Source organism: Engraulis encrasicolus, chromosome 22 (assembly GCF_034702125.1).
Source record: "Engraulis encrasicolus isolate BLACKSEA-1 chromosome 22, IST_EnEncr_1.0, whole genome shotgun sequence".
In the NCBI taxonomy this organism is placed as follows: Eukaryota; Metazoa; Chordata; class Actinopteri; order Clupeiformes; family Engraulidae; genus Engraulis; species Engraulis encrasicolus.
The window spans coordinates 15,552,438-15,566,141 of NC_085878.1; the positions used below are offsets into that span (position 1 = coordinate 15,552,438).

General features: G+C 44.5%; 1 protein-coding gene across 2 annotated transcripts in view; it reads left to right on the top strand.

Annotated features, from left to right (window-relative positions):
* Positions 1–13,704, top strand: part of LOC134438588 (A disintegrin and metalloproteinase with thrombospondin motifs 7) — a 96,480-nt gene that overhangs the window by 63,629 nt on the left and 19,147 nt on the right. Inside the window, exons 17-23 of one of the 2 annotated variants that reach the window (XM_063188182.1) lie at positions 2,793–2,919; positions 3,395–3,608; positions 5,820–7,706; positions 8,958–9,110; positions 9,607–9,780; positions 10,540–10,686; positions 11,935–12,121. In XM_063188182.1, the coding sequence (XP_063044252.1) occupies positions 2,793–2,919; positions 3,395–3,608; positions 5,820–7,706; positions 8,958–9,110; positions 9,607–9,780; positions 10,540–10,686; positions 11,935–12,121 (2,889 nt within the window). Of the gene's footprint in view, positions 1–2,792; positions 2,920–3,394; positions 3,609–5,819; positions 7,707–8,957; positions 9,111–9,606; positions 9,781–10,539; positions 10,687–11,083; positions 12,122–13,704 lie in introns of those variants that run through there. The other variant, XM_063188183.1, reaches the window with a different exon arrangement.

The following is a 13,704-nucleotide window of genomic DNA, read 5'->3' on the forward strand; positions in this document are numbered from 1 at the left end:
TGTGTGTGTGTGTGTGTGTGTGTGTGTGTGTGTGTGTGTGTGTGTGTGTGTGTGTGTGTGTGTGTGTGTGTGTGTGTGTGTGTGTGTGTGTGTGTGTGTGTGTGTGTGTGTGTTTGTGTTTGGTTACTTATGGAAACCTATTGTCCAGAGCTAATACTAAGTGGGACAGGTCGACTTGGTCACTGCTTCTTTTCAGTTATTCAGATGAGTGGGAGCATATGAAAATCCCATCCCCTTCCCCAAGGCCTATCTTTGGTGGGTGTGTGCACTCACTATTAGCATGCAAAATGCTTATTCAGCACTTGCTGCCCCTAGAGCAGGAAGGTGTTTTAGCTTTGCATAAAGCAGATCTCTCTGCTGTGGTGATTTAGTTTAGTTAAAAAGCAGTTATCATTTTTAAGGAGAAGGTGGGTTGTCTGTCTGCCTGTCTGTCTGTCTGTCCTCCTACACACCAAGAGTATCTCCAGACTACAGATGTGGCCGGGCCAGCAGCTCTCCTCCTCCACTTTCTCTCTCTCTGGACAGTTCTCCTTTTTCCGCTGCTATTTCAGGCCGGTCAGTGCCACCATCATCTACATGGGAGAGCTCAATTATTACAGGTCCCCGTGTCCCTCATTAATACTTACGAGAATCTAATAATGTTAATGAAGAGGTCATTCATCAAGCGCTGGTCTTTGGGAGAGATTAATTTCCGTCCAAATCATAAACTGTGAAGTATTCACAGGACATTGCAGGGGCAAAGATGACACATCATATTTTAATCTAATTTTACATCGAACCGGTGAGACATTTTGCGATGGCTAAGCATATCTAATAAGTTTGGCTGTCGTCTCGCTTCCCATTATATTAATGATGAAAGCTTTGTATTGATGCTGCTGTCTGAAAGGAGAAAAACAAAGGGACGCTGTATTTAGCCAGAAAGGCTTAAAAGTTGTTTGTCTTGTTTCTGTAATGACGACAAGTATGATAAATATTACGATTTTTCTAAGTTTAATTGGCCATTAAATTATAATGTGTCCTAAATGTACTGACGAAGTCTTTCTAGTACTGTTGAATTATAGTAATGTTATAAATAACCTAGGTCTACTCCGATGATATCACAAGGTACAACACAAAGGCAAACCCACTTAAGGTAATCATCTCTTATTCAAGAGTAAAACTCAACAAAGTACAACCAAGATATACATGACAAAGTTTAGATGTAAATTATACATTATACACCTACATTCTGCAAACTGAGTCATCCTGTCTGACATCCAAATGACCCCGTCTGATTTTTGGTTGCACATCAGAGGCGAGCGCCAGCCTACCAAAGAGAGGTGCCAGCCCAGAGGCCCTGAACGGCCCAGCCAGCCATCTGTCTCTCTATGCGCCAGCACGGCCTTAGGGAGCACTCTCCTCACTCTTATCGCCCTCCCCACACACACACACACACACACACACACACACACACACACACACACACACACACACACACACACACACACACACACACACACACACACACACACACACACACCTGGGCCACTAAGGTCCTCATGTGTTGCTATTTTTGTGTGTAATCTGCAATACTGTGATGTGTACCGCCACTCCTGGCGTTGTCGACAGTAATAAGGTGTGACTCCCAGTGGCTGGTGGTTTTGTGGTTCTCAGCAATCAAGTCAAGGAGGTAAGGAGGTCGATGAGAGCAGCAACTTCCAGACAGACATTGGCAGCACACCCTCTCCCCTCTGCAATACCTCACACTTCAGCCACAAGAAAACACTGACATCCAAAGAAGAGTCTTGATTAAGAATGAGGACTGCATAAGCAGATACACTACATCCTCCGCCATGACTGACCACTAGCTTTCCCGTACTCTCAGCCAGTATCCTTCAACACTCAGTACATGTACAGCGTATACTGTATCCATATCTGGTTAATGGAGAGATGAAGACAACAATTAAGGCTTTGTTTGTTTTTTTGGCAGGGGGGTTGGTTGTCAGCTGGTGGATTTCCATGAATGTCATGAAGGTTCCTTAGCTTTTCCGAGTCTTTTAGGGGGATGGGTTTCCCTGGGCAACGCGCTTTAATTATCACATTCCGGAGCCTCTGTGGCTTTCTTTGGAGACGGGAGGGGAAGGGGAAGGGGAAGCGCACAGGTGTGCTGTAGACGCCACAGGCACTTGTGTGCCTCTCTGTCTACTTCAAAGACAGCAAGATAGGCTGGGGTTATTGAAGTGTTCCGCTTCATGTTGCGTCTGTTTCTGGTGTGGGTAACCTACATGCATCATGCAGCGCAGTTAAGGTCTAAAATGGCGTGAAGTAATTGGGTGTGCTTACGTGTGTGTGTTTGTGTGTGTTTGGGCATGCGTGTGTGTGTCTGTCTGTCTATCTGTCCGTCTAAACACACAAAGTGGGAAAGTATAAGACTTATCCAAGTGGAAGGAAAGTTTCAGAGACCTGCAGTAAAATGTTCTGTGGTGTGGTGTCCATGTGTGTGTGTGTGTGTGTGTGTGTGTGTGTGTGTGTGTGTGTGTGTGTGTGTGTGTGTGTGTGTGAGATTGTACAGTATGTGTGTGTGATTGATTGTGTGTGTGTGTGTGTGTGTGTGTGTGTGTGTGTGTGTGTGTGTGTGTGTGTGTGTGTGTGTGTGTGTGTGTGTGTGTGTGTGTGTGTGTGTGTGTGTGTGTGCGCGCGCGCGTGCGTCACAGTAAAAAGTAAGCCAAGTGGAAAAAAGTAGCCGGTGACTGTTGCTTGCCAGCTCAAGCGGAAAGCGGTCATCCTTCACTCCCCTGTGCTTATTTCTTCAGGTGTCCAGCGTCAGATTGTGCACTGTGTGGAGCGGAGCACGGGGATCGTGGAGGACCAGTACTGCGACACGTCCACTCGACCCGATGATAAACGCGCCAGCTGCAACGAGGAGATATGTCCGGCCATGTGAGCAGCTGCTTTAACCAGGGGGAATGCCCTGAATGACATTTATTCAGCTGGTCAAATACCGTGCATTTTCTCATAGCCACGCCTGCATTACACGCTCAATTAGCCTCCACGATGCTCAGACAAGCCTCTTCTTCTGTCTGCCTCAATGTTTTATTGCTTCTATCTTGATGCTCTCTCTTTCTTTCTTTTTATATCTCTCTGTCTGTTGGTCCTCAGATACTTTGACACTTTCTTGTAAAAAACACCTCTGAGGTTTCCAGTTTCTCTGCCTCATCTATTTGTCTATCACTACAGGTCTTGCTTTCTTGTGATTTATTTATAATCTGTTTTCAAAACAACAGCAACAGTAGTATACAGGCTATTTATTTTCACACTGTGTGCTCGGAGTGACTTGAATGAATCCCTCATGGTATGGTATGTTTTTCTCTCTTTCCCCCCCCCCCCCCTTTTCCATTCTGGTGGTGTCCTGCAGTTGGTGGGTGGGCGAGTGGCAGCGGTGCTCAGCGAGCTGTGGCGGCTCTGGGCTGTCCAAGAGGAGTGTGCTGTGCATCCAGAGTGTTGGGCAGGAGGAGCAGCGAGCCCTGCAGCCCTCGGCCTGTCAGCACCTGGAGAGGCCCCCGGCCATCACCCCCTGCAACACCGACATTCCCTGCCCCGCCACCTGGGCCGCGGGGAACTGGTCAGAGGTGAGCCGCTGCATACTGACGACGTACACGTAGATACTGACACCGCATACAGCTGTCAAGCTTCTGAGTCAGACTCTCACCTAGTTTCACTCAAGACAAATATCACAAGAATCCAAGTTCAAATGGGTTTAGGGTCAAGGGATTTGTTCAATGCAATGATGATCCAAAGTTCAGAGCACTTTGAATAACCTCCATGGTAGAACCATGGTTACTCAAAAATGGAAAAAAGGAGGCACACAACACTTGTGTGAAAAAGTCTATTGAAGCCGAAAATATACAACAGAAGTCTAAGGTTAACTGGAGAAACAGACGTTTCGGAGCTAGTCCATTCTCAATGTCTCCAGTAGGTACTGGAGACATTGAAAATGGACTAGTTCCGAAACGTCTGTCTCTCCAGTTAATCCTTAGACTTCTGTTGTATATTTTCGGCTTCAATACACTTTTTCACACAAGTGTTGTGTGCGCCTCCTTTTTTCCATTTTTGAGTGATTACTACTTTTTTGGGAGTGCTCGCACCAAGCAATACACGAGCATTAAGTTCAAGGCGCAGACGCCGACCTTTGTTGGTCTTTTTGTCAGAACCATGGTTACTACAGTAAGACCATGGTCGTTTTTTTTGTAAGAAAGTGTCCTGCTGTCAACTTGGGTATCAAAACTAGAATTACTATAAGCACAACAAGGCACACACTGCTTCACAGCATTCTCTCATTCTTGTTGTGAGCTTGTGACTGGGTAGTCAGTACAATTAAATCTAATTTGGCAATGATCATTCATGCACAAAGTAATTGGGAATCGGGAATTGAGAAAGCCATGCTAGTCAAGAGCATACAATTTCCATTTTAATTAGTCTAACAGCCTTGTAAGTAGTCTTAAAAAGGATAATGAAAGGAAGGGAAAGAAAGACTATAGAGGGAACAGAGCTGCCCGTTCAACCAAGCATTGGATCAAGCTCTTATGTGATCCTGTTCTCAGACAAATTGCTGTATAATTGAAGTGTAAAAAATGGTGCTTCTGTTAGTCTATTTTTTCAAATGTATTTTCTTATCAATTACCGGTTTCCGTTATGTTATCAGTTAAAGATCCTAGATCGGTTTTTCACTTGCCAAACGATAACTGTTCATTGATTTGATCTCACATCCACATCGAACCACACATAGAGACGTGTTTTACCGTACGACAGCGTCTTTGCTAACTAAGTGGTTACGTAACTGTCTAGGCAAGCATTATTTTATTCTGTATAGTTGGAAGTAAATCTAAATACCCAATATTACATATTGTATTGCCGCTGTGCCATTTGACATTCTCAGCGGCACACAGACATTCACTTCGTAAAAATGTTTTGACATTGCATGAAACACACAGTAATATGAAATGTACATTTCATATATTTGTATATATTGTAAATGTATATTTAGAAAGAATAATGTTTTGAAACATTTTATAATTTCTCATTCTACAAACCCTTATTTGTCACTGACCCATATGGGGTTGTGACCTAGAGAAAGAAAAAAAAAGAACACTACTTGTCCAATCAGCCGATGTGTTGATGGGAAATGAGGAACATTGCATGTATTATGCATCTTACAGCATATGTCAGATCACTCTATATTTCATATATTCATATATTCATTAGTACTGGGGATTGTTTTTGAAATCAATGTTGACATTTCAGTGTACAGTGTGTGATATCCTGTTTTTCACGTTATCCATTCTATGTTTTGTGCTTGAGCACTGGGCTTTAGGTTTTTAATTTGATTTGATTTGATTTTGTTCCGAACATTTCAGTCATTCACACATTTCACACAGATTTTTTTTTCTTGTTACCTAAAATGTCAAGATAGAGGACTCTCTGGCACCCAAGGTTGCTTATCAACCTAATTGTAATGAGACTGTCTGTTTACTACATACTAGATCAGTTCAGAATAAATTGGTCAGAATAAATTGGTTTTCTTTCTCATTGAAGTGTTTTGCTTTTAGGTCGTCAAGAGTTCTTGTCACTGCATTTCCACAAGTCATGAAGGCGATAAATCTGTTGAGTTATAAATTAGAAATGGCAGAAAGTAAATTAAACCTAACCTTTTTCGATACTTCCACAGGACCAAATTAACAACTAAATTACATCCATAGTTTCAGTTGAAAAAATACCTTTGAAAAGTAGACATATTTTGGTGATATTTTTGCAACTGATATGGTTTTTGTTTGTTTGTCTAGTGCTCCGCCACCTGTGCGGGTGGTCTCCAGAGTCGGGAGGTGATATGCTCATGGGACACGGGTGTTGATTGCGACCCGGCACAGAAACCCAGCACTGTCATGTCATGCATCGTTCAAGACTGTCCCACCAACGAGGACTTGCTGGGTGGAGACTGGTCAGGAAGTGGCTCCTCAAGTAAAGAGCTTTTCAACGAAATCAACTCCATACCGGACGATAATCATCTGCCTGCGTTTGACACGGCATCAACAAAGGCACAGCCAAGAGCAAACACTAACCCTAATAATCACATAGAAGAAGATCTCATATACTCAAATTACATTGATAAATCTTCAGACAATATCATTAAAAACAATGTACCTGTCGATGACTTTTACTATGATTACAACTTCATTAACTTCCATGAAGATCTGTCATCTGAGGATGAATATGAAGGACAAAATGTTCTGGATAACTCAGGAACCCGGGAACCAAAGCCAAGATCCACCACTGTCGGTACTGGTCAGAACAACAAACTCATTACGAGTGCCCCTCAAACTACCTCAACAACACTGATCTCAAACATTGAAGATGTCCTTGGCACAACAACCACATCCCCAGACTCTGAGGATGCAGATGAAGGGTTTGAAGATGATGAGAATGTTCCTGAAAATCGTGACCTGTCATGGTCAGAAGATCATTTGTTGCCCATTTTAGCAACGGCTCCTCCCAAATCAAACACACTCTTTTCTCAGCGATTGAAGGAGGTTCCGAAAAACTTTGAGGGCACGGAAAGCCCTGAAGGCCTACCAGTTACCACTAGCTTGCCTGTGCTGCTGCCCTCCACAGACACATCGAAGGAAATCCACAGGTTACCTCAGGTTAAGAACTTCGACTCCACCAATGCAAACAATAACCGAGCCAGTGTGTATGAAGATAGTCTTCCAGACATTTCAAAGGACTATGAGGAGCCTCTTCTTGAAGGTCCAGAGGTCACCACAACCCTCGCGACCACCACCAGTCTTTACAATGAAGATAACTACCCAATTTATGAACCGTATGAGGAAAGACAGGAGGGCTCTGAGGACAAGGATGAGGACATTGCTGGTGGTCCTGAGGAGTGGGATGACTGGCAGCAGTCTCAGGAGATCACAAGCTCCCCTCCACCTCAAATGAAGAGTACCCAGGAGAGCTACGTGGATACTACCTCACCTGTGTGGAGTGATCCCTCTCAGGTGCTCACAACCACTAGTCCATTGGCACATGTAAAAACTCCACCTCACTTAGAGGATGTGCCCTCCACTAAACTGGACGTAACAACTCACCACTTAGAGGAAGTGTCTTCAACTAAGGGTACTACCACTAATGGATACGAGAGTGTCTCATCGACCACTGTACCATATCATCGGGAAACCTGGGAAGTTTCATCTCAGAAGCCTCTTTTTACATCTTCAAATCCCTCATACAGGATACGTCACCGCCCAGAGACAAACTCAGGGCCTCAAGCCACAACACTACCTCCTACAGCTCCAAACCATCCTTCTCAAACCACGCCTGTTAATGAAGAGAACTATGAGCGGTGGTGGCTTGTCTCAACCCCTGCAGAGGGCATTGCAACTAGTCCTGCAGTGCACACTGCCGTTTCCAGCGTGAAACAGACAGACTCGGATGTTCTGATCTCCACAGAGAATGTGGGTGTAGTTGATTACAATGACGTTGTGATCCCACCATCAATGAGGTCCAGTAGCACGGATGCTATGGCTACAGGATCGCCCTCAACAGCCCAGTGGAGCAAACACACTGATCCCACTACGACAGCTCAGCGCTCGGCCACATCCCCACCACCAGTCCCTTCAGAACCAGCGACCTCCACCAAAATGCATAAGTGGCGCATAGGAAAGTGGAGTTCGGTGAGTAGCTTGACAGCACCACACACATGCAAACATGCACAACACGTACAAGTACACACACACATGCACACACACGCGCGCGCGCGCCCACACACACATACACACTCACACGCACTTGTACATTCAGACACACATATTCCAGTCATGTTTCTGATGGAAGAGCATGTATATGTGGCTGGAAGGAACACGAAACTCAGGCCCACACACCATTAATCTCTCCCGCTGCTTATTATGCTGACCAAAGCGCTTCAGATTTCAGAACCAGCTAGAGCAGAGTGATGAATGCTCTCTTTGTGAATCAACAACAAAAAAACTTCCCGCAGAAAACTCATGTGTTCTAGTGATCTTACTAAGTCATTAATCACTTTTATCACACACGTCACATTTGGTGCTCGTTGTGTGTTACATCCTCCATAATGTGTGATTACAAAACACTCTCTAGGGCCTGTTTTATCTCCCATGGAACCAAATGCATAACTTACTGAGGATATAGGGAAAAAAACGTGTATCGCATGATTTGAATACATGAGCAGTTTGTAAGACATCCTCTATGCTTCACTTGCTCATTCCCATGCACTGAAAACAATATGTCAGTGACTTGATAGTCTTGACCAATGACTGTAGATTATTGGAACACATGATGGTTCAACAGATTCGAATAATTTTCAACTGTCAATCTTGCGATTTTGAAAAACAGATTTACAGTTTGGAATTGCCAATCAGAAACTCCCCCTCTGCACTCGAAAATGCTTCAAATCCAATAGAATGACATCTTGGTGTCCATTCTAATAGTCAATTGTTTTGCTCTGCTCTATTCTGTTGTGGTGTTGGTGAAGTGCATCCATAACTTACAGAGGAAATATAGAAAGCCTTTTGTCACATGATTTGAATACAGAAGCAGTTTGTTTGTCCCTCATTCATGTAGTGCTCCCTCACCATGCACTGGAAGGATGAACTCAATGACTTGATGGTCTTGAGGTCTTGACTGAGATTGATTGCACTAAGTCTCAGGCTATCCCAACATTTTACCTCAGACAAAGACCTCCCATCTTGACTAGGTCCCGAAAAACGATAAAGATAGGCTATTCATTTGGGGTGGGGGTGCCATTTAATACTTTATATGAAGCTTCTCAACATTACCATTCTAATCATGATAGTCACATGTCCCTGATTCCGTCTAACCACCCACCATACTTGACTAATAAATATTGTGGTGTGGTAAACACTGATTCTGCTGTTGTGTGGCTCTAGTGCTCCACCAGCTGTGGCCTTGGGGCAGTCTGGAGGATAGTGCTCTGCAGCTCCGGCGTGGACTCCGACTGTGACCCCCAGAACAAGCCCATTCCTGCCCGCCGCTGTTACCTGCGACCCTGCTCTGCCTGGAGGCTGGGCGAGTGGAGCAAGGTGAGCCATCGCTTTCATCTGACCTCTGACCACACAACGACACCCTGGTAGGAAAAAAGTGTCTGTGTTCATCAACACAAGCATGCATGATGACACCCAAAGCACCTGCCTTAGGTCATAATTATCCACCAACCTTGGTTCTAGTCCCAGTCCCAGTGAATCTAATCCCTGATTTTCCTTGTCAGGTGGATCGGGGCTTGAAATTAACACTAGCCCACCAGCCAAATGCGGATGAAAATTCAGCTTGACTGGTAGAAAAGAAAAGTTACTAGCCACTTTGACTGGTAGTGAGTGTATGAGTGGCTAGTAAGATTTAACATCTACAAGACAAATTGGCGAGTGATGGAAAAAAGTTTTTATAATTCATTTATAGCTCTGAGGCGGATGTATCTGATTTGGGATAAGGCTCACACTTTGGCTGCAGTGTTAAGTGAAAAAAACCCATATGTTCATCAGATGAGGTGAATACAAATACCCCTTTTGTGTTTGAGTGCAGTGCTCGAGGAACTGCGGAGGAGGAGAGCGGGAGAGGGAAGTCCACTGTCAGGACACCCGAGACCAGCGAGGCCTCAGACCCTTCCACTGCCAAGCCATCTCCCCCAGGCCCCCGAGCCGTGTCTCCTGCAACATCCAGCCCTGTCTGGAATGGTACTCCTCCTCCTGGGGCCAGGTAAGAGAGAGAGAGAGAGAGTTTAGGCCCCCCAAGGCCCTACTCTTCAGGTGCTTCAGTAATTTGCTTGTCTGGAAAAGGGATTACCATCAGGGGGTAGTGCCTAATCAGTTATCCAAATGCCTCTTTTGTACTTTGTTAAGTCTCTCCCTTGTCTTTTTTCCCCATGCGCTCACTTTAAGTTAATTTCCCTTCAAAGTTCAGGAAATAGCACAAGTCTGTGTGAAAGAGGTTTTTTATACTCGCTTTCTGGTTGTAGTTTCATACCATAGACCAGGGGTGGGGAACCTTTGTCTGGAGGGCCATTGCCGGCCCTTGAGGCTGCTTTATCCAAACCCCAATATAATTTTAAAGTTATGCAGCTTCACATGAAATTAGACATATTTTGTAAAGAAATCTTATAAATTACATTAAGGTGGTTGCCCTCAATATAGCCCTAAAGTGCAGGGGGAAATACTGGTTTGTGTTCATAGTACGGCCCTTGGAGGACTTAAACTGTCCTTGGAGGAATTTGAAGTGGCCCCTCAAATGAAAAAGTTTCCCCACCCCTGCCATGGACCCATCCCTGCACAGTCGGCGGTATTATTTGTAAGGCCTGAAGGCAGTGTGCGTACGTGACTGTGAAAGTGCTTTTACATATGCTGTGTGGTTTGGGGTGTAATTGTTTGACCGTGTGGTAAAACCACACACTTCTACTCTGTTTGCCCCAAGAGAGGGGTGTTGTAGCCCAGTCTGACTATCCCATTTCTCTCCCTGCAGTGCTCGGAGCTGTGTGGGGGAGGGGACCAGCAGCGGCTGGTCACCTGCCCAGAGTCGGGGAGGTGTGACGAGTCCCTCAAGCCTAATCCCATCCAGGCATGCAACAGCCACCCCTGCGCACAGTGGGTCACAGGCTCCTGGGGTCAGGTAAGGCAGTAAGGAAGGAGTCATTTTTTTAGCCCTGCTGCTTTCCAGCTGTAATTCAATCTCTGAGAGGGTTTTTTATGTCTGGTGTGTGCATGCCAAGAATCACGTTTTCTATGTGGTATTCATCATTGTATTTTTCTGAGGAGGTTTTTGTGGCGCAAAAATACAGGTGTGTAATATTCTACTCTCCCCAGGTAGTCAAGGAAACAGACATTTGAGTCGACAACAGTTTAAGTCATTCACAAAATCAGTTGTTTGTGGTATCTGGGATAAAGGGAAAATGTGGATATCTACCAGTAGCTGAGAAGGCAGATAAGCAGTAAAACCAGGAAAAAAGTGAAAAAAACATCTTTGCAAGCCCAAATTTTATTTATTCATTTATTTGCTCTGCTATTAGATGAGTCATCCATAGTCATGCTCCAAGTCGTCCAAGCCTCCGCTCTGAGCGGGCGAGAGAAGTGTTTGAAGTAGCTCAGCAGGAGTCTAATCCCTCGTCACATCAATATAACATGACGGCCCCTCCAGTGCCATTTTGCTTTTGGCTCACGGCGAAGAGAGAGACTGTCGCAAGACAGAAGAAGCTGTTCTCTCCCCCTCTCCGCCCTAGACTCGGTAATAATACTGGGTCACGGGATAAGACCAGCAACATGTACTTCTCCACGTTTCAGGAGTCATGGCAGGGTTTTTTTTAACAGAACACTTTTCTGAGTATTTGCTCTCATTTATTTTTTAACCTACCACGTCCAGCTGTACAGTATATATTATTTTATAATGTGATGCAGCCTGTACAGGGTGCTTTTAAACGTGTTGATGTTTAACATTTGCTCTCTGAGCAGTGGTCACCATAATTTACACCGTCACTCGGCTAGGTCTCACTTCCATTCAACAGAGCTTTGATGTAAGTTAATGAGGAAGAAAAATCAGCCAGTCAGCCATTGCATATGCGTAATAATTAACACAACGTCTTTCGACAGCCAACCAAGCAGGCAGTGAGAGGGCTGTGGTAAGAGTGCAACATTGTTACTGTTGCTTCACATCTTATTCAAGACTACTGAATGCAATGCTGACAGCTTTGGCCAGGCCCAGGGCTAAGGCATCTGAAAGCCCCCCAAGAGAAGTACATACAATGTAGCTAGGACCCAATTCTGGGCCCCCTCCGTCCCTGGAACCTGGACAGCTCACCCCTTTGCCCTACCCCCCTGTCAGCTTCTCTGATAAGACCATGCATGCTGACTGTGTGCTTGGCAGTGCTCGGCGCCCTGCGGAGGGGGAGTCCAGAGACGTCTGGTCAAATGTGTCAACAGCAAGGCAGAGGAGCAGCAGCAGCAGGAGGGGCAGGGGCAGGAGCAGGAGCAGGAGGCCCAGTGCGACCACGAACCCACCCCGGACAACACTCAGAAGTGCAACCAGCAAGAGTGTGACAGCTCCCCCACTGGTAAGCACTGCACTGTACTTCATTGGCATTAATTCCATGCACAATTAGCAAAACTGTGTGGCTGCACTACAGATTACCGTTTGATGTCATGTCGGAGCATTCTGTTTTCAGTCCACACAGCGGAACACAGAGTTTTCACTTTAATGGGTATGTTCAAAAGGAAGCCCTGTCAGAAACACTGTGACACTACTAATTGTGCTGTTTCTGCTCACTATTTTCACATTTTTGGACCTACTTGATGTTGTAATGTTAATCAATACTGTTTAAGTGACACAATGGCTACATTTCCATGGTGGTTTTATCTCCAAATTAATAATTCTGAATTAAATTGTTTGGAATTTAAAATATTTTTTTGTGGAGTTTATGTGGGTATGCTTGCCAAGTTGCAGGAGATTCCTATAGTGGGACAACTGTTAATCTTCAGCCGAATTTAGTGACACCCCCCCCCCCCTAATTGTTTGCTTACACAACTAGCTCTAAACTTCGAGTGATCAAATATGGAGTAAATGTTTTGTGATAAATTAGTTTATGGTGCATTTTACTTCAATCCATGGTAGCCACAACATTTCACTTAGGCTCTTTAAATTAAGCAAAAACTTTCATGTAAGAGCGAAGTTGCCTGGAGGTTAGGGTGCATCAGTTGCCCCCTATGAAAAGATATCGCCTTGGCCCTATAGTAAAAATGTTCTACACCCAGTAAAAACACACTGTGGAAAAATATTTTGAAATTTGGATGAAGTCTACCGGGGCCACCAGCCCCATGAAAATAGAAAATAATGGTGATAGTCAGAATCTTGGAATAGAAATGGACATTTTGCTGCATAAAGCTACCCAATAAAAACATATTGTCTTGGCTGTGTGATAAAAATGGTCTATGCACAGTAAAATCACTCTGTGTAAAATATGTTGAAATTTAGATGAATTCTACCGGGTCCACCAGGCCCATGAAAATACAAAATAATGGTGATGGTGATGGGCAACCTGGATTCCAAAGCTGAAGTCCAGTGCCACATATTCCAAATGACATACCTAGTGTTACCTTTCCAGTTAGGGCATTTGGACAGGTAAAACCAGGTAATTTGAAATCTGTGGCACTGGATTGTAGCTTTTGAATATAGGTCTGCCATTGTCTTAAAACAGAGGTGGACAAACCGCGTGACACATTTGCCACAGCCAATATAATGAACCAGCTGAGCCTAATTACCACTTAAGCCAGGTTGATGAGGTAATTAGTGAAATCATCTGTATTGGGAGCACAAACAGAAGGAATAACTAAGCAGGTTGTGTATTCAGTCGATCCACTTACACAGACTTCAGTCTCAGGACAGACTGATGGTCAAACTGCTATATTTAGGCAAATTTGCTCTTTTGCAACACAATATCAATTCCTTGCTGCCTTGGACCACTGCTAGTATCAAGCAAGAGATTGCAAAGCTGCATGACTGTTATATTTGTGTGTTTCACCTGTGGGCCTCATGGAGGAACATCTGTACTAAAGCTGTGAATGTGCCTTGGAATGCCTAGGCTACAAGGCAGTCAATACAACTGTATTGAAGAGTGCCATTACTTCTTTATCCCATCGC